The sequence below is a fragment of the Anolis carolinensis genome, chromosome 2, assembly GCF_035594765.1.
Source record: "Anolis carolinensis isolate JA03-04 chromosome 2, rAnoCar3.1.pri, whole genome shotgun sequence".
Classification (NCBI taxonomy): domain Eukaryota; kingdom Metazoa; phylum Chordata; class Lepidosauria; order Squamata; family Dactyloidae; genus Anolis; species Anolis carolinensis.
The window spans coordinates 134,925,605-134,946,662 of NC_085842.1; the positions used below are offsets into that span (position 1 = coordinate 134,925,605).

The 21,058-nt window shown below is 42.8% G+C and overlaps 1 protein-coding gene across 4 annotated transcripts in view; it reads right to left on the reverse strand.

Annotated features, from left to right (window-relative positions):
• Window positions 1-21,058, reverse strand: part of caskin2 (CASK interacting protein 2) — a 138,087-nt gene that overhangs the window by 104,767 nt on the left and 12,262 nt on the right. For all 4 annotated transcript variants that reach the window (XM_008104449.3, XM_008104450.3, XM_008104448.3 and 1 more), the window contains exon 2: window positions 19,262-19,884. In XM_008104449.3, the coding sequence (XP_008102656.2) occupies window positions 19,262-19,358 (97 nt within the window). In that variant the 5' untranslated portion in view covers window positions 19,359-19,884. The remainder of the gene's footprint in view (window positions 1-19,261; window positions 19,885-21,058) is intronic.

The following is a 21,058-nucleotide window of genomic DNA, read 5'->3' on the forward strand; positions in this document are numbered from 1 at the left end:
AAGAAATTTCCTTCTTTGTTACCGAGGTTCCCCATTTCCCTGTGATTTTGGGGATTCCATGGCTGACACTTCACGACCCAAGCATCTCCTGGACCAACAGAGAACTGCAGTTTGCTTCAAAGTACTGCCAAAACCATTGCCTCGTAGCCAAGGTCTGCCATGCCACAGACACCGAGCCCATTATCACCTTGCCAAAGAAGTACTCCGAGTATTGGGATGTATTCAATGAAAAAGAAGCCGAAAAATTACCCCCACATAGACCTTATGACTGTGCCATCGACCTGGTGGAGGGGGCCCCAATCCCGCGAGGGCATCTATACTCCCTGACTGAACCAGAGCAAGAAGCTCTCAGGGAATTCATAGAGTCAAACCTTCGTAAGGGATTCATTAGACCCTCTCAATCCCCAGCCGCCTCCCCAGTGATGTTTGTGAAGAAGAAGTCAGGGGAACTACGCTTGGTGGTGGACTATAGAGCATTGAATAATATCACCAAGCGGAACAGCTATCCCCTGCCCTTAATCTCGGATCTACTAGACCGACTTCGAGGAGCCAAGGTTTACACCAAGCTGGATCTTCGGGGGGCTTACAACTTAGTTCGCATCAGAGAAGGGGACGAGTGGAAGACCGCCTTCCAGACTAAATTCGGATTATTCGAGTCCCGAGTTATGAATTATGGATTATGCGGAGCTCCCGCAACGTTCCAGCATTTTGTCAATGACATTTTTCAGGACTATCTAGATAGGTTCTTGATAATCTACCTGGACGATTTTTTGGTGTTTTCTAGATCACAATCAGAACATGAGAACCACGTCAAAATGGTGTTACAACGATTGCGGGATCATGGACTTTATGCCAAGCTGGAAAAATGCGCTTTTGATCTACAAGAGGTAGATTTCCTTGGATACCGTATCTCGCCTCTAGGGCTCTCCATGGATCCAGCCAAGGTTTCAGCAGTATTGGAATGGCGGGCGCCAACTAACAAGAAGGAGGTGCAGCGATTCTTGGGGTTCGCGAACTATTACCGCAAGTTCATTCCAGATTTTGCCCGCTGGTCTGACCCAATCACTAGCTGCATCCGTGGAAAACAGCCCTTCCGCTGGACTGATCAAGCAGAGAAAGGGTTTCAGCAACTAAAGAAATTATTCACGTCCCAGCCAATCCTTCAGCATCCAGATCCTGAAACCCTTTTTGTGGTGCAAGCGGACGCCTCTGATGTGGCAATTGGGGCTGTGCTCCTACAACCGGTGGGAGATCACCTTCATCCTTGTGCCTATTATTCTCGTCAACTAACCGCACCAGAGAGGAACTATACCATTTGGGAAAAGGAACTATTAGCCATAAAGGCAGCTTTTGAAACTTGGAGACATTGGCTAGAAGGGGCCAAATTTCCCATTGAAGTCCACACTGATCATCGGAATCTAGAACATCTAAGAACTGCCCGCAAGCTAAATCAGAGGCAGCAACGTTGGGCTTTATTCTTTGAACGTTTCAACTTCCAGATTCATTATGTGACCCCAGCCCAAACCAAGCAAGCAGACGCCCTGTCACGTAAACCGGAATACGCTGCAGGACGTAAGGAGACCTTTGAATCCCAACTATTACAACCCGAGAACTTTGCCACGCTCACAGTGGGGAACACCAAATCCACTCCCATTGGTTCAACTTCCTCTACTCCAGGACCCATCTGTGCTCAAGAAATCAGGGCTAGTCAGCAAGCAGATGCCTGGGCGCAGGACCAACTTCGTCAAGGTCTGCATTTTCCCTTTTCGCTTAAAGATGGACTGCTTTGCTATAGAAATCATGTTTATATCCCACCCGGACCGGGCAGGGAAAAAACACTTCGTCTGTGTCATGACTGCAAACCAGCAGGGCATTTCGGACTATTTAAAACCATGCATCTGATCCTAAGAGATTTCTGGTGGCCCAAGATCCGCAAAGATGTGGAAAAATATGTCAACACCTGCCCAGTATGCCAGCGCTCCAAGATAAGAAGGGAGAAGCCCTCAGGGCTTCTACACCCCCTTCCTACCCCATCTCGCCCATGGGAAATAATTTCTGCGGATTTCATCACTGACCTACCACCTTCCTGTGGATTCACCACGATCCTAGTGGTGGTGGACCTTTTCACCAAGTTAGCCCATTTCATTCCCTGTGAAGGCCTCCCCACGGCCAAAGAGACTGCAGATCTATTCCTTCAACATGTTTTCAGACTACATGGATTGCCCAAGAGTTTGGTCACAGACCGTGGATCTCAATTCACCTCTCGTTTCTGGAAGGCACTACAAAAACTATTGGGCATAGACTCTCGTTTATCTTCAGCTCATCATCCCCAAACAGATGGGCAAACGGAGCGCACCAATGCCACTTTGGAACAGTATCTTCGCTGTTATGTAAACTACCAACAGGACAATTGGGCTTCTCTGTTACCACTGTCAGAGTTTGCCTACAACAATGGAGTTCAAGCTTCTACAAAAGAAACGCCGTTCTTTGCAAACTACGGCTTCCATCCACGTTTCTTTCCCCCTGTCATTGAAACTTCAGAAGTTCCCGCAGCAGAAGATTGGCTGCAGGAACTCACAGCGGTGCAACAACTTTTGCTCCAACAACTAGACCAAGCCAAGGAGGACTATAAACGTCACGCGGACAAACATCGCCAACCGGGCCCCGAAATCAAGGTAGGAGATCGGGTTTTTCTGTCCACTCGCTTTTTGCCCTCCCATCGCCCTTGCCGGAAGTTGGATGCCCGTTTCATTGGCCCCTATCCAGTGGTAGCGCAATTAAACCCCGTGACTTTCAAACTCCAACTCCCGCGTTCAATGCGCATTCACCCAGTGTTTCACCGCTCCCTGCTCCTTCCGGCGGATGGTGTGCGTCCTGATACAGACCAACCGGCCCCCCCTCCTGTTTTGATGAATGGGGAGGAGGAGTTCGAGGTTGAGGACATTTTGGATTCTCGCTTTCACCGCTGCCGCCTACAATATCTCATTGACTGGGTGGGTTTTGGCCCTGAAGAACGCTCTTGGGAAGACGCCTCCACAGTCCATGCTCCTGATCTAACCCGTCGCTTTCATCAAACCTATCCCGCCAAGCCGCGACCTCGCGCCTCGGGGAGAGAGTCCCAGTTTGGGAGGGGCCTTGAGGAGGGGGATAGTGTGATGACTCATGGGCCTTGTAGTCCTGCTCATGACATTGTAATGTCTGATGAAGAAGAAAACTTGGGTTTTTTACCTTCCCAGTCAGAACTGGAATCTTCTCAGCCAGATCTTTCCCAGGCAGATCTGGGAACCTTGCACCTGCAAGAAAGTTGTGTCCCAGAAGTATGTCAAACAAACCCTGAGCCTACATCTCCCGTGTTCTCTCGCCATGAGTTTTGTAAACAACAGAGGGGTTTGGAAGCAGCTTCGCGCAGGAGTGCTAGAATAGCAGCTAAGAATGTAGCCAATTAAGCCTGCTTTTCGTGAGAATCTTTAAGGAGTCAAACATCTGGTCTCAGAGTTTAGCTTTCGTTTCTGGTTCCCAGAGAACTGCTTCGGCGGGAAAGTTAGACTCTATATAGGTGTTTTACCCGCGAAGTAACTTCGCGGAGTCAATTCGTCAGCCTCCGGAGCGAGTTGTGTCTGGACAGCGCGCTCCGTTTCAAGCCTCGTTCCTGCTCAAGCCTTGTCCTTGTTTCCAGCCTTCGCTCCTGTTTCCCAGCCTTTGTTTACCTACGGACCTTGCCTTGTTTCCCAGGACTAAACCTTGCCTTGTTTCACGGATTTTACCAAGTTATTCCACGGACCTTGTTCTTGTTCCTCGTTACCTTGTTCCACGATTCAAGCCTTGTTTCAAGTATCAAGTTATTTCCTAGCCTTGCTCAAGTTCATGGACTAAAGGACCTTGTCATCTCCCCTCACTTTGCCTGGCAAAGTGAGTGTTTCGGTTATTGGATTACAACTTTGGACCTTAATATTTCATATTGGACATTGCTTTTTTGGACTAATTTTGACCTTTCCTGAAAGGTCTGCTTCTGGACTAACTTTTACATCTGCTTTTATTAGCTTTATATATTTCCTTAATAAAGATATTAGATAGAATCTGGCCTCTGCGTATGGTTATTGGTGCTCTGTTGCCTGGGTCGTGACAACCATGGGCTAAAACGTGTTTCACATACATTGAAAGATCTCCTAAAGGTATGGAAACCTTTACCCACAGATCTCAGTTATGTAGATTATGCCGCAGGGAAGAATGGCTAATACCTCAAAATAAAGAATCAGGATTCAAGATGATCATCTGGAGAATTGGGTTAATACTAAAAACGTGCATGTCAACAGGGATAGCAGTAAAGTACTATATTTAGTCTGAAATAAACCAGCTTCACAAATACAGAACGGATGATGGCTGGCTTAAACAGCAGTTCTGGGGTGCTGATTTTTAAAAAGTTATAGACAAATTGGGGTGAGTTCAGAGAAGGGCGATGAGAACAAAATACAAGAAGTGAGGTTGAAGGGGCTGGACATGTCCAGCTTGGTGAAGAAAGGATTGAGGTGTGACATGATCACACCCTTTAAATACCCAAAGGACTGCCACAAAGATGAGAATGTTCTCTTCTCCCTCAGAGATTAGAACTAGGTCTAATGGTATTAAGTAACAGGAAGGATAATTTTGAGTGGCTATTAAAAGGAACTTCTTCACAGTAAGAGTGATTCAGCAAAAGAATCAATTGCCTAGATTCCTTCTCTGGGTTTTCCTTCTCTGGACTATCAATAATCTATTCATCAATCTGTCAATCACATCTCACTCCCTCTCCCTCTAATCTCACTATGGTATTTTCCTATTTCTTTAACCATGTTGTAGGAAGAAGAAATGTTTACTTTCAGATAAAAGCTAGAACCAGACTATTTTTGTTGATTTTTGTAATTGCCACATTTGAATTTAATTAGCCAAGTGGCAAGGAAGATCATGTGGTCATGTAAATTCCCTCCATTGCAATAAATAAGCAAAGAATTCAGAAATTCGAACCTCTATAGATGGTGGACAATACTATTGACATCTACGGTTGCATCATACATAACAAGACTTTCGCTGACAAAAAGTCATATTAAATCATCTTTTGTTTATTTTTTCCAGTAAGATGTTAGCAAGATGTTCCCAGCCAGGCAATAATTTGCTGGGTGTATCTCACATGTAATTTTGAACAGTAAATGAGTCAAGTGAAATGGATGGGTAGGGCTGCAAACATGTAACAAGACCTCATAACCAGGAGCAAAACCAGGTGACAATCATGACTGTAACACATCCTAGAATAACCGATGACATGACCAACATCAATACTAGACTATAGGAATTGTAGGAAGGTATGGGCCAGTCACACCAATTCACTTTTTCTTTGACTTTACTAAGATGTCGAAGCTCGCCTTAACCAAAAACTGTTAAAATGCCTGTTCTCCATGGAGTTGGTTCCAACCACACTGGCTGTCCCACTACTCTCCATTTAGGACAGTGGTTATCAACCTGTGGGTCCCCAGGTGTTTTGGCCTACAACTCCCAGTAATCCCAGTCAGTTTACCAGCTGTTAGGACTTCAGGAAGTTGAAAGCCAAAATGTCTGGGGATTCACAGGTTGAGAACCACTGATTTAGGATCTTGATCTCATGCAGATTTTATATTTCATAAAATCAACAGGCTATCACACCTATGATTCCATCCTATCATTTCTCAAAGGACAATTGGATTTATCTTATTTCATATGCAGACCAGTTAAAAAAAATACACACACTTGTTTTATATGGTTGAAACGGTTCCTAGTGGCAGTTAAAGAAGGCTTTTGCATACTTGCCCCAAGTAGCAAGATGTAACATGGATAGGGGTGGGTCATTTTATTGGAGTCATGAAAGAGTTTTGTAAACATTTAACTTGACTGCTCGACAAGACACTCATTCTGAGGCAGAATGACGGACAGGGTGATTTTTCTACTAATTGCTAAGCTAGGCTCCTCACATCAAATACATTCTTGACTGCTGTATCGGTGACAATACCAGCATGCATCCAACTTTCTTCCAGAACCCCAGCTATTTATTATTGCCATTCACTGGAAAGCCATGGGCATTAAAAAAGTGATTTGGAAGGAAACCAAGATATGAAAATAACTAAGAATCCTCCTTGCTAGTTAGCCCACCTAAGCTCAGCTTTCTTCCAGCCTCAAAAAAGGTGATGGAGGGCCAACTGTCTATACAAGTGTAAAACTCATTTTTTCCAGCCCACCCAACATGCTGTTTTCATGCTGAGACCTTCTTCTCTTGCATCTTTTGACATTGGTGCATCGATATGGTATGCTTTTTCATAAAATGCCTTCCATAAGATAAAAGCAAATGTTTAAGGGCTGAAGGGAAGAGGCAGGAAGCAGCAAGTGACTGTTATGAAGCTGACAATCGGATTCATAGTACCTTCACATGCCGTTTCATATACACAAACACAAATTCACCTACTTCCACTGTGACCACAAAGTTAAGTGGCCTATATTGCCTGCTTGTGATTGGAGGCCACAATAGTGCCTACACCGGCTGCCTTGCCTCCTTTTTAGTTTATGTCCTAATGCTCTGCACCACAACAGCACGTGGTGAAGCTGTATAGGTGGCAAGCCTCTTCACTGGCAAGTTCACTCCAGTTTGAAGCCAGAATCAATTTACACAGTCCTGTGTACATAACAAAGGCAGCTCCTCACAAGTTATTACAGTGACATGAGCTAGCAAGAGCCAATCCCACAAATATTATGCAACCCCTTCTGCTATGGAAAAGTCAAAGTACAGCAATGCAAAACCACAGGCCTCCTTCCCTGCAAAAGGGCAGCCTGTGGTTGGGATCAGTGGAGTCAGTCAATATTTGTTTTAGTCCTCATCCAATGTAACAGCTGCTCTTCCAAAGGGACAACCAGCTTTTAAGCACTGCATTTGCTTGCTTACTCTTTGCTTGCTTGGAACAACACAGCTGAAATGACACATTGGATCCTTCATCTCTGGATAACACTTGTGTGGCTTCGCACTCCATATATCATACTCTTCAACATTTCACAGATGAAAACTGGGGTAAATGTGATCAAGGAACATCAGAGTGTGGTCAAGATGACAAAAATTGACTTTGCCTGAGCCTAAGGCAAAAGGCAAGATCTTGTCCCCTATTCCCTATCTGCTTTGATTATCTGGATTATATGACAATGTAGAAGGGGCCGGAGTTAATGGAGTGCATGCAAACTACTTTTGTACTCAAGTTTTCAGCTACTGAAATAGGCTGAAGTTGAAGGGGAAAACTGGGAGGAGGTGAAACTGAGATATTTTAAAAGCATCTGAGGATATGTGATGACAGAGGATTAATTGGGACTGTCTCTGTCAAATCAGGATAGTTGGAGTCATTCTGTGTGCATGAATGTGTGTGCAAATGAAAGTGAATGTAGCAGGGGGCATTTCAACAGAGTCTTTCAACGCCTGCAGCAACTTTCTACAGGTTTTACAACCTATGCTGCCACATAGTAAAAGTCATTATTATCCTTATCTGTTGCCCGATGTGTAGCTTTAGCCTTAGCAATGGCTGCTAACAGCTCCACAAACACCTATTTTCTCTTTCTCTCTCTCACGCACTCCCTTGCCCAACATGTGAGTTGCATAGTTGCTTGGCTTTCTTCTAAACCCTTGATTGGGGTGATATCATCTCCAACCCTGCCAGGAGATCGGATTGCTAAGCTTGAGCGTTTGCCGGGAGGCAGGGGGCATTTCCAGACAGGCTTATAAACTTCTGGAAAGCTTAGTAATGCAGGTGGGGTTTACACCTACAAAGTGCCACAGCCCTGGCCTCAGAACTCTGGCTCCAGCCTTAACTCTGAACTGGGATGGTGGGTTGGGAGCCAGAGCTCCTTTGAGCTGCCCCTCCTCGGCTCTCTGAGAAGGAGGTTAAACCCTCCCACTCCCCTCTCCACGCTTTGACTTTAGTAGTCAAGGGAGGGGTGGGGATTTTTGTACTTGTATGCTTGATCAGTGTATAATTCACTACTAGCAGTTAACTCCAGTTCTGGCACACTGCCCAGCTGAGCGCTCTTAAAACACACGCAAATCTGTGTGCATCTCCTTCTGCATGAATATGAATATATGAAGTCACTTGGCAGATGTGACTTATTTCCAGAGTCAGACTGAGGACCAACCCCCCTCCACCAGTGCAGCAAGCATTCCAGAAATCCCACTGCAAACAAAACAGCAGGAAGGAAGCCTTGCCCACTGGAGATGTCACATGCTTTTGCCAAACAGAGCCTGGATGCAGGAAAGAAAAAGAAAATATTCTTCCTCCTACTCTCTTCCATTTCTCCTCTGCTTACCTTAAACTCTCAACAGGTTCATTCAAAATACCAGAGAGGCAAGGAAACTGGTAGGAAAAAAAAGATTATCAACACCTGATTTGGCAACTGCAATTGCTGCTTTAAGCCATCTGGGTCAGACATGCTTTTGCCTACAGGACTTTTGTCACCCATCACCCTTTTATATTTGTCCTTTAAGCAATAACTTTTCTACACTGAAGGATGATCAGATAACATTTGCAAATGCTTCATGAAACACTGACTGGAGCAGTGTGTGTGTGCACGCTTCCAAGTTGCCTGTTGACTTATGGCGACTCCAGGAATTTCAAAGGCTATTCATAGGCCATAGTTATAGGTGAAAGTCTGCCTTTGAATTATAGCCTATATACTGCACCTGATATTTGTTGGAGATCCCCTTCCAAGTGGTAACCAGGGCCAACTCTATTTAACTTCCAAGCACAGGTGGGATCCAGTGCCCTTGGAGTATTTAGGCCCCATCTAACATAGGCTATAATACCCTCTTTTCTCAAGTACCCCATACTTAGGACTCATCATTTTCTTTAGCTTGTACCTGTGCACTGAGCCTTCATTACTATGAATCAGTGCTTCTTCAATGACATAACACAGAATCTAGAAAAGTTGGTTTTTGAATGACCATTTACAGAACCGATGGCAGTGGTTCTCAACCTGTGGGTCCCCGGATGTTTTGGCCTTCAACTCCCAGAAATCCTAAAAGCTAGTAAACTGGCTGGGATTTCTGGGAGTTATAGGTCAAAACACCTGTGGATCCACAGGCTGAGAACCACTGACTTAGGTGTAGTACAATAAAGAAACTTTATCAGCTCAGCTTCCCACTCTTTGTTCAGACGCCAATTCAGGCTTTCATTGCCATTGTCTGCCAAAGAACTGCTGCCCATGATATTGCCTGAAGCATATTGCTCAGTCTTACTCCATATGAGAATAAACTTCATTCACTAATCCATACACACTCTTGTTACACTTTGCCCCTTCTGCCTCTGCCCCTTCTGCCTTACCTCCTCTCATTCAGGCCTCTCTGTGATATGTTGTTTGCTGCAAGTACAGTACTTACATTATTTGCTGGTGATATGGTGTTGTTGATTTTAGGCCTATCAAAGGAAGTTCATTTGTGACATAGGCAGCACAGGTAAGCAGGCAGGGTTTAGTGACAAAGGGCAGGAAGGATCCTTTCCAACTATAACATTTCAGGATGCAATCAGGGAAGCAAAATAAATCATAGCTCTCTTACTGAACTTGAATTCTTCCCGGATTTGTTATTTCTTAGCAGACACACATATAAAGGCTTGACAATAGGTATTCATGCCAGTGAAGTGACTTAAGCACTGAACTAAGACTGGAGACCAGGGTTCAAATCCCACATCAGCCATGGAAACTCACTGTTGACCTTGGGCAAGTCAGCCTCTGAGGAAAATAATGACAAACTTTTTCTGAGTAAATCTTGCCAAGAAAGTCCCTGATAGGATAGTCTTGGAGCTGCCATAGATTGGAAATGGCTTGAAAGTACACAACAACAACAAATGTAGAGGGCAATAACTATCTCGCCTCCAGCATCATTCTTTGAATGCCATGCTTTAATCCTGAAAGTCTACAACAGTCACTGGATCTCCTCCACTACTGTCATTCCAGCTGGAAAGCAGAAGCTGAAACATATGGTGCTTTATTAATGTAAATACCCTGATCCATCATTACATTCAACCTCTAATCGTATTTATGGCATGTTTACAATACAGTGCTGTTTGATGATTTGCTTTATTTACCTGCTTTGCACATAAAATGAAAGGAAGTTGGCGCATAGATCTAAAATCTGACTATCAGTCAGCCGAATTTCCAACTTGGCTGGACAAGGAGCACTAAACGCAGCCACATTTCCCCCTCCACTGATGGGAATTTACCCGCCTCAGGAGACAACTCAGATTCCAGAGATCCCAACATGAAGGAGAATGCCAAGTGAATGGCACTGCAGGCACACGATTCAGCAGCCAGCGTTATGCTGAGAGCTCAATGGGCTGCAGACACAGAGAGGAAAGGCAAGAAGGCCCATAAGACACACAGTTTGTTGCTACCAATTCCAGACACCGTTGCAGTCCTTTCTTGACACTCCCTTCCTTTCTCCTGCTTTGTTGCGGCAATGTTGAATCTAATCTCTCCCACCTACCCAACCCCTCTCTGACACATACATAAATGATGTGTGTGAAATACCCAGGTTTTAGCCCTCCTCTAAGGAACATTAATGTATGGAGATTTAACTTGATTTTTACACAGGAGGGTTAGTCCTTATCCTTAAAGCAAACAGAGGGGTTCAAAGTCATGCTGCAACTTAATATACAGCTCAAAAGTTCTGGAGGCAAGGAGAACATATTTAAGACAAGCCATCTGGACAAAATCAAACATAAAGGGAACCAACCCTTCTGCAGGCTGCTTCAAGGACAGAATGACCCAAGCAACTGGGTTTTTCTCAAGCTATTTTCTTTAAATAGGTGGAGTATCTATTAAATCCAGAAAATGACCTGTACGCCTATTTATTGCTCACTCTAATTTCAACTCCTAAAGCAATCCAATAAATGACAAGAAAACAAAAATCCCACCACTGCTTCATTTGCTTGCAACATCTGGCTCAGCAGCAAAAGAAGATGTTCTGGACAGAGAACAAAAAGTCCTTCTGTTGGCCCTACATCAGGGATTAAGACAATGCCCTGCCCATCACCAATATAACAGTGGCATTTGGGACTAATAGGGAGCTGATAAGAAAGGGGAAAAAATCACTAAAGGCCCTAGATCTTCTGTTTAGAAGAAAAGAGGAATCGGGGGATTACACAGGTTGAGAGTGTTCTAGATTTCAATTTGTTTGGATTTTGGAATATTTACACATACATAATGAGATATCTTGGAGATGGGACCCAAGTCTAAACAGAAAATGCATGTATATTTCATATACACCTTATACCCATAGCCTGAAAGTAATTTTGCCAACAATGTTATAATTATTGTCTACGTGCAACAAAGTTTGTCTACACCAAACCCCTAGAAAGCAAAATTGTTACTGTCTCAGCCACCTAAGTGGACAATTTTGGAGCATTTCAGATTTAAGATAAAGGATACTCAACCTGTACTCCTAACGGTGAACCCACTTCTCTAAAATGAAACAGAGATTCACTAAATACCTATCCATGGTCATCCAATATTTGTGTAAGAAGTTTGGGCTACTTTTAGAACCAACTTCATAATAGTAGTACATTGGAGAATAGGAATGGAAGTAAGTGGTTGGAGGCAGAGACAGTTAAATTGCTGGGTAACCAAATTTGCAGCTGTTTCTAGTTACAACATAGAAGAAGTAGAAAAAGCTGCACTATAAAAGTCACAGTGTGAAAACAATAGGTATACCTCTCATATGTGTGTGTGTATATATATATATATTTATATATACTGTATGTCTAAAAATTATTGAGTCAATTTATCATTGGGCCAATGTAAGTACAGTGCCTAAACTCTTATCTAAAAGGAAAAATCCCATTCTCAGAGTGGAGGGGGTGAAGGGTGAAAGCTTAGCCCCCCACCACCACCACCACCACCACTCGGGCTTCTTTCTCTACCATGGCACTGCTTCTGCCTTTTAAATGCCTTGTTAGGAAAATAGCAGTGGCAAGGGTGGGAGGAGGCTGGTGCTTTCTCCTCTCTGTAGAATAACGCCCAACCTATCCATGAGTCATATCAAAATCCAAAATTTTGCCCCCCAAACCTGCCCTCAATTTACAGAGGAGGTCAACTTATACATGAATACATACAGTAATTTCCTTGTCTTTGGGTTGCTACAAATCGGAAACAACTTGAAGGCACACAGCAACTACAGAAAGTCACAGTAAGGCGTTAATATGGTCTACACAATATTCCATGGTCAACATTTGCTCATCCTCCTGTTTTAGTCACACAAAAGTGTGTGCAGATGTGTCTATTTTGGTCTGTGACCTGAAGTTGTGGTGAGAGTTTATCTCTTCCTCCTTGGACTGCATGAGGAGGCTGTGATTGTGTAAAGTTCAGCAACATATTAAGGGTGAAAAAGCCTTAAGCCCACATGTTCAAACAAGGCATTGTCTAATGTATGAGAAATGCACACTGAACTATATTGGGCAGCAGGGAACAAAAATGTAATGCTAACAAAATCTGACAAGACTACTGATTTGGATTCATGTTCCACTAAGGTTTTACACATCTTTTTTGTCACAGTGAATTCTGCAATCCATGCTGATATGTGATCAACGTATTTTGCTATGAGAGCTAGCAGTGTGTTAATTCCAGTGAGCCCAAATACTCTGAAAATTGGATATACCTCCTCAACACATTGGAGATCTGTAGAGAAGTGTGGTATCCAATTCTCAGCTCACCTTTCCTTTTCCAAATCTACATGAAGGTAATATAAGCATTCCTTTTTTGGTTCCCAGCTGTCTGTCTCTTAGGAGTAAGTGTGGGTGTTTTAGACCAGAGATTCTTAACCATTTTTGTACCATTCACCGGTTTGACACTTTGCCAAAGCCTATGGACCCATTTTCATGTTGTTTTTAAATGCATAAAAACACACAGGATTTCAAAGGAATTAAAGTGAAAATAAAGATATTGGCTGCCTTCTTGCATTATCATTACAAATTCATAACCTAAAGTTACGGCTCTGTAATAACTTCATATTTATGATTATGGCACTATTGCCATAATAATAAATGCACCTCAAATTTCACCTTAAATTCAATGCAACAGCTCTATGCAATGGAGGTCTGTGCGGTTATCACCATGATACAGCAAGTCTCCTCCTGATTTTCTTTCAAACAAATTAGTAAAATGTGGACTAAACAACACTATTGTCAGGTGGATTTGTAATTGCTTATGCAACCGAACCCAAAGGGTGCTTCCCAATGGTTCCTCTATATCCTGGAAAGAAGTGACTAGTGGAGTGCCACAGGGTTCGGTCTTGAGCCCAGTTCTGTTTAACACCTTTCTTAATGACTTGGATGAAGGGCATGCTTATCAAGTTTACAGATGACACCAAATTAGGAGGGATAGTTTATACTCCAGAGGACAGGAGCAGAATTCAAATGACCTTAAGAGATTAGAGCTGAGCCAATACTAACAAAATGAATTTCAATAATTGGATACTTCATTTAGGCAGAAAAAATGAAATGCACAGATATAGGATGGCTGATGCCTGGCTTGACAGCAGTCCATGTGAAAAACATCTTGAAATCTTTGTGGACAAAAAGTTGAACATGAGCCAACAATGTGATTCAGCAGCTAAAAAAGCCAATGGGATTTTGGGCTGCATCAACAGGAGTATAGTGTCTAGATCGAAGGAAGTCATGGTGCCTCTCTATTCTGCTTTGGTCAGACCTCACCTGGAATACTGTGTCCAGTTCTGGGCATCACAATTTAAAAATGATATTGACAAGCTAGAAGGTATCCAAAGGAGGGCAACTAAAATGATCAAAGATCTGGAGACCATAAATCCCTATGAGAAGTTTCTTAAAGAGCTGGGTATGTTTAGCCTGCAGAAGAAAAGGTTGAGACGAGACATGATTGTCATGTTTAAATGTTTGAAACACTGTCATAAGGAAGAGGGAGCAGGCTTGTTTTCTGCTACCTTTGAAACTAGGACTTGGAGCAATGGCTTCAAATAACAGGAAAGGAGATTCCATCTGAATAGCAGCAATAACTAGCTGTGTAAGAGCTGTTCAGCAGTGGAATTCTCTGCCTCAGAGTGTGGTGGTAAAGGGTCCTTCTTTGGAGGCTTTTAAGCAGAGGCTGGATGGCCATCTGTCAGGGGAACTTTGTGCTTTTCCTGCATGGCTGTGGGTTGGACTAGATGGCCCATGTGGTCTATTCCAATTCTGTTATTCTATGATTCTAGTTACCTCTTTCCACAGAAGGTGAATAAATTCTAACTGCAAAAGAGGTATCCTAATTTAATATGAGAATGTTTTTCCTTACAGCAGCTACTGAATAATATTGCAGAGTAGCCTAAAACCAATGAGTTAAATGACACAATGGTGTTAAAACTATAGCTACTCTGAAGAACTGTACAAGTTTTTATTCAATTTATCCATGGGTTTTTTCCCCCACCATATGAAATTTTAACAAAATACAACACTTATGTAAGAACTCTTTTTGAGCAATGACTCAATCAAATATTCCAAAAAGTAAGAACATTCCAACAAGTGTGATTATCCACTTTATATCAGACCACAAATGCAGCAGGAAACTCTAAAAAGTAATGGAAAAAGTCCCCAAAAGGGCTGAATGCATTACTCCAAAAGGAATGAAGTGCATGAAAATGTGGATTATAGTTCTTTTAATGTACAAGCCCACTGAAAGCAAGGACCTATTTATTTATTTGTCTAGGGAAGGGTCAGTGCATTGCAATGTCTAGTCGGTGTCTTTCCTTTTAGTGCAAGCCTATATATGTAGCCTTGGAGCAATTTCTGGAAATGCAAAACCCACAGTTGTCTCTATTTTTGTTAAAACCTACTATGTTACACAAGATGGTTCAAGTAGCTGCTACATCCTGATATATTGGGAGAGAGGGATCTTCCTGCGGCTGTATAGTTTGTTTCCAGCTGCTTCCTTGTATTAAGAATGTGCTAAATATACATTCCCTTTTCAGTTTCTCTATACAAAGCAGCCATGGCTTCAACAGCAAAAAGCGGAAGTTCTACAATTGTTTTATGGGGAGTAGTAGGTGTCAGAAGAGGCATGAGGGTACACTCAGAAGTTTCATATCCCTGCAAAGTGGTATTTATTGAGCTATCTGAGAACCTTAGAATTAAAACAGTTTATCTTGCTAAAATGCCCTCCTGTCAATAAGAGGTTGCTCCCATGAGGGACAGCACATTCTCTCAGATCAGCCCTTACCAACCTGGCGTCATGAATGACACCCCACATCCTCCTCCTTGGTGTTCTGTTTTGAGATGATGAGGATCCAAGTGGTTATAATTTTCAGAAACGGGAGTAGTCCGGCCACGTTTTATGATCAATTGGAAAACTAGAGATGCTAGATTGGGTAGCATCCATTCAGACACATAACTTACTGATGAACATCATGCCAAGTGTGGAAAACCAAAAGCAACCCAGCAAAAAAAGATTACTTGTACTTAATTAAGTATAGATCTGGACCACTTTAATACTATGATTACTGTACTTTAATTCAATTTTAATGTTTGCTTTTTGTATGTTTTTAGTTGTATTGGTCTTCAATTATATGCCACCTTGCATATTTCAGGAGAAAGGCAGGATACAATAAATATGGTGATGATGACAAACCCACTACCATTTTTGGAGGCCAATAGGCCACATGTCCAGGTTGCAAAGCTGCCAACAGTTCATGAAAGCCATCTCCACAGCTCATTGGCAGATCTAGAAACATCAAGACACAGCCTTGAACTTATGAGGCAGTCTAAGTCTTCCTTCCTGTAGTCTGGAACAGGACCAGTCCAAGATATTTGGCAAATTGGGCCCTTCTTAAAGCTAGCTGAATTATTTTGTCTTTCCCCATCACTGGTGGTAAAAACATAGCAACAAAGAAATCAAATCACTAACTATTTGTTCGCTTGCATGACACACCCAAATCTGCCGCCTGAGGCAGACACTGCTCCCTGCTGAATGGTAGGGTTGGTCCTGATCCAAGCTGCATTTCACTTCTTCTTCCTTAAAGCTTTTTACACTTTTGTGTGGCAGCTTTGCCAGACATCTGAGGAATGCATCAAGGGTGGCAGTGTTCTCAGAACACAAGTGAAACCTTTGACAAGTTTTAGAAAGACCCCTGCTCTTAGGAGCCAGCTGAACCGAGCTCCCCCTCCTCCCTTCAAAAGGGCTGGCTGACCATTGTCCTTCTTTGGGGACAATAGCCACAGATTGCTGCCTCCTCCACCTCCTCATCCCTGTCCAGCCCAGAAAGTGATTGATCATCAGGGAGAAAGGCCAAAGCCTTGACGGGTCATTTAACAATTTCAATTAAAGTCCATGGCATTCAAACACTGACAGAGGGGAAGGGGGAAAAAAAAGGATTTTTTCATTTTCAAAAGGGAGAATCTTCTGCTGCCGCTGCTGTGGATGACAGTTCTTTGGCAACTCAGCCAGGTCAAAGGGGCTCTCCCCAGAGAAGGTATAACTTTGAGAAAGGACCCCCTTTTCCCCCTGGACTGGCATTAGCTAAAGCGGACGAAGCACCCACTTTCTGGATCCAAGACACAACTGCAGGATTAAACAAACTCTCTTCTCTTGCCTCTCAACAAAACACGCATGACAGTTGCCATACGCCCGTGAACCCAATAATGGATGGCCGTGACCCATTTGCAGAACTACATGTTTCAAGCCAGATAATATGCCCGTTGAATATTAAACTACGTGTCCCTGAACTTCTCATCGTTGGGCCCGGTGCTTGATTCTTGGTTACGTGCAGCAACTTTTTTTAGATACACGCGGTCCCTGAGGGCTAATCAGAGAGACGCAACTCTGAATCCACTGAGACAGCAGAAGGACTCTTAGAGGGATTTTAAAAAACTCAGCATCTCGGCCTGTCACATGGAGAAAAGCGCCCTAATGAGCGGCAAAATGCGGCAAACATGCTGCTCCCTATTTGGCATTTTGGAGACAAGCGAGAATCATAATAAGAGAGCAAGAACAGAAGGCTTTTGTGAGGGAGCGGCCCAAACCCACACTCACAAAGGAACTGCAGCATCGTCCCATGATAAAGGATGCAAGAGTTGACAAGAGAGAAAGAAACAGAACAAGGTGAAACAGCACTCCTCAAGCTGGCACCTTCTGAGTAGGTAGTCATCACCCAACACAGCAAGAAAGCACCAGTTTGGGAAAATGCTAAGGTAGACCACAATGGATCCTTAAAACCACAATTTCACTTTCAAGAGGCTTTGTGTGATGAGATATTAAGCTCAAACCCATCTATGGAAAGAGGAACCACTGCTCCAATATGACAGACATGTACCTTATCAGTATTACTTTTTTATTCTTATACTATGGGTTCTTTCTCTTTTTTTTTCTTAAGTCTATGTACATATTCCCAGTGATTGTTTTTTTACCTACAACAGTTGCTACTTCAGCATGTTGTCTCTTTGCCCAGAACAGCCACAACTGTGTGTGATATTAGCCCAAGCATGGGCAAACTTCGGCCCTCCATGTGTTTTGGATTTCAACTCCCAGAAAAACCAGCAACCTTACTGGCTGTTAAGAATTGTGGGAGATGAAGTCCAAAACACTTGGAGGGCTGAAGTTTGCCCATGTCTGAGGTACCCATCCATCTTGTTCCCCTAGCCCAGTGTTGACCCAAGATAGTATCGAAAGGCAGCAAAGTTATTTTTGGCAAAGGAGCCAGAAAAACACACAAGTGCTCTTCTCCATCTCCTCAGAAGAGAGAAAAGGTAGATAATGAACAATTTGCTGTCCCTTCATGATATTACAAGTATGCAGGCAGATACTATTACTTCACTCTGCCAAATGTAGCATTCCCAGCCTTTGTCAAGCAGATGTAGAAATATTTCACAAAGTTTTGTGTCCATTTCCTTGTTCCCTTCTCTTCACAGCAATTCTCCTTTCTGGCAGATTGTTTTAAAATCTCACCCAAATCTTTTATATCTCTTACAAAACTATTAAGCGGTAGCCTTAGCATTCTGGCCTCTCTGAGTCCATAGCTTCCTATTGTGACCCAGCAATACAATCTGGTTTTATGCGTCGGGGCAACAGAAGGCCTCCCCAGTCCTTGCAAAAGCATCTGTCCCTTCAGCTCAGTGCACAGGCAATTCCTTACATCCTTTTCCCAATCAGAAGGAGCTTTGCAGCTTTTAACCCAGGCCCTTTATCTCTTCTCTTCCTTGTTTTCTTAATCTTTGGTCTAGCTGTAGTTTAATGAACGTGTGACCCCAAGCTGCTCTTCCTCACCCAAAGCATTCTTTCTGATTAAAAGACAACAACCATCTTGTTTTGTTTTAAGGAAAAATGCAACACAGAGATATACTGTTCCAGAGCCTCTGCTATAGCCACAGCACAAGGCTAAGAGCCTGGGCAAAAGGAAGAATGCCAGGCACCCCCTATCCAACATAGCCGCAGGGAGGAAGGGGACTGGCAGTAATTTGACCCACTTTTAGATGGGGCTACCTGCCAGAGTTCATGAAGGAGAGTGCTATGGCAGCAGAGTCAGCGCTTCAGCCAGTATCTCTGGACAGAAGATGAAGAGCAGGAAGGAGAACTGGGAAGCTTCGTGCTATGGTGAAAGATTTTCATAATGCCAAAGAAGGAGAAAATGCATCACCGGTGAAAAAAGGAGACCTACGTTCAATTTGTTAATCTCACTGTATGAGTGTAGATTGAAATGTAGAAATAATGACTGTTATTTTAAAAGAAATACAATATGTCTAACCCTTATGGAGGAGATACTGTTCAAGTATGACCTGCCTGATAGCTCTGGCTGTTATGCAGATGCAAAACAAGTGTTGATGGGGAATAGAAAGCTTTCCCTTCTTATTAAAGTTCTCTACCGTCAAATCAGTTGCGGATAGGAAATTTCAACGAGAATACCACTATCACTAACAGGATGGAAAACTTTGCCACCACTGTGTGGCATCAGAAAGAGAAAAGAAAAGTTGTCAAAAACAGTTGGGGTGGGGGCATGCAGTCTGACAGGAATAGTAGTGCCCATTTTTGACACAAATGTTCCACCTGGAAGTTCCTATGCTTGAGTTATATCAAACCAAATTTACACAAACATTTCACACTTGCGAACCTCCCACCCCACTCCTTTTGCTGTATTAGCTGAAAAGCATTTGCCGGGAGCCACAAAAATGCTTGTGGCTTCATTGGTAGGTGTTGACTGATCATGAGATATCGCTTTGTTAAGATGCCATGAGATACTCACTGCTTTTGGATGCCTTGATTTTAGCCACCAGTTTCTGCACACCAGATATATCCCCATTTTTCACAGCCTGGATCAGCTCCTGCTCTCGCCCCATCATGAATAAGGGCAGCCGTTCATTGGGTTTAGGAAGCCATTGGGGTGCTTTGTGGATATTGGCGCAAGATAACTTGTTTCAGTAAAGTTAAGGCAATTTTCTAAGATTAACTCCACAGAAGGTGCAAGAAGAAAAAAGGTCCCAAAGGAACAAAAATATTCAGAAATCCCAATACATTAAAACAGAAGTCTGTCTTAATGATGATAAGTGCTCCAGTGAATTACACTCCTCTAAAAGTGAAGGAGATGAGGCAAAGCCTTGATAAAAATATGCAATCAATTAAATGGATGATAATTCAGTACATGGGAACTGAATCTCAGCTGTCTGGAATCATTAGGAAGGAGAAATTAATAGTTCATTAAAAGGTCCAGACAACAGAAAAGGTGATGCTCAGTCTTCCTTGATAAATCAGGACACCCCAATAAATCTCTGGCTTTTGCTAGCCTTGTGAGTGGGAAATATCCTTTGAGTCTTCGCGTCCACAGATCCAAATCCTTTAAAGCCAAAGCTTGAACAGTTGTTCAAATACCTGTGAACACAAAAGGCAGAATCAAATTACCAAACAGCCACTGACTCACTGGAATATAGTAGTAAAACAAATTCTGGATTCCAGCAATATGTTATGCAGATTAGCTTGTTTTCACTCATTTATATGCTATGATTACATTGAGAATTGTAATTAGAAAGATCAGAGAACAGAGACAGAAGACAGAGCTGCATGAAGCACTTGGTTTCTTTAGAGACCAAGGAGGGAGACCACAAGAAGAAAATGTTTACTGTATATTAAGAGATCTACAGAGCACCAACATATTTGAATGTTGCACCAGGATATCAAGAGACCAGAATTTGAATCCCCATTGAGCTATGGAAACACATAAAGATAGTCAAACCCTTTCAGTATAAGAAGAAAGCAATGGCAAGCTTCCTCAGAATAAATATGCCCACAAAGTTCTACAATGGAGTCACCATTCAGTTAAAGTCAGCTTCAAGGCATGTAACAACACACTTAAAATTCCTACTACTATAAGCACCCCCTTGTCTCCTTGATTTTGAAAGACGAGCAAAACCATTTCATCTATTTGTCAGGTGTTCTTTTTGCTGTTGTTGTTTTTCCCTACTACAACCCTGTAATGCAGACACTTCTTCTGTGGACTAGAAACCTGTTAACAATTTTGAAAACACTGAAAAATACTGCAACTCAAATTTGCAAAAGGATCCAAGATAGATTATCAATTATTGTGTGCTCCCAGCCAGGCACATTCATCAGATCAGGATGAACAAAATGCGACCCCAGGGCTTCATGCAGCCAAAGGCTGTTTTTGTGCTTCTAACACCTCCCCACCCATTCTCTGGATTTAAAAAATGAGCTGCCTTTTCTAAAAGCCTACAGGAGAAATGATTCACATTTGAAATAGGTTGCAAGTCTCCCCTGCATTGTATAACATAAAAATACATTGCACCTATAGAAGGAAACAGTGTTGTCGGTTAAACATTGATCACCTTTGCATTTGACACTGGCCATGTCGATTGGGGGATTCTCTGCATAGTGGTCCCCCAAAAATATCCTTTTTAAAGACCTGCTTTTTTGTATGTGCCTTGTGTGCCACACTGAGTACTGTTCCCAAAAAAAATGGTATGCTGGGCTTGGGGTGACAAAAGAAGTGGCATTTGCTGCTAGGGATGTTGTCTCATTATGCCTAATT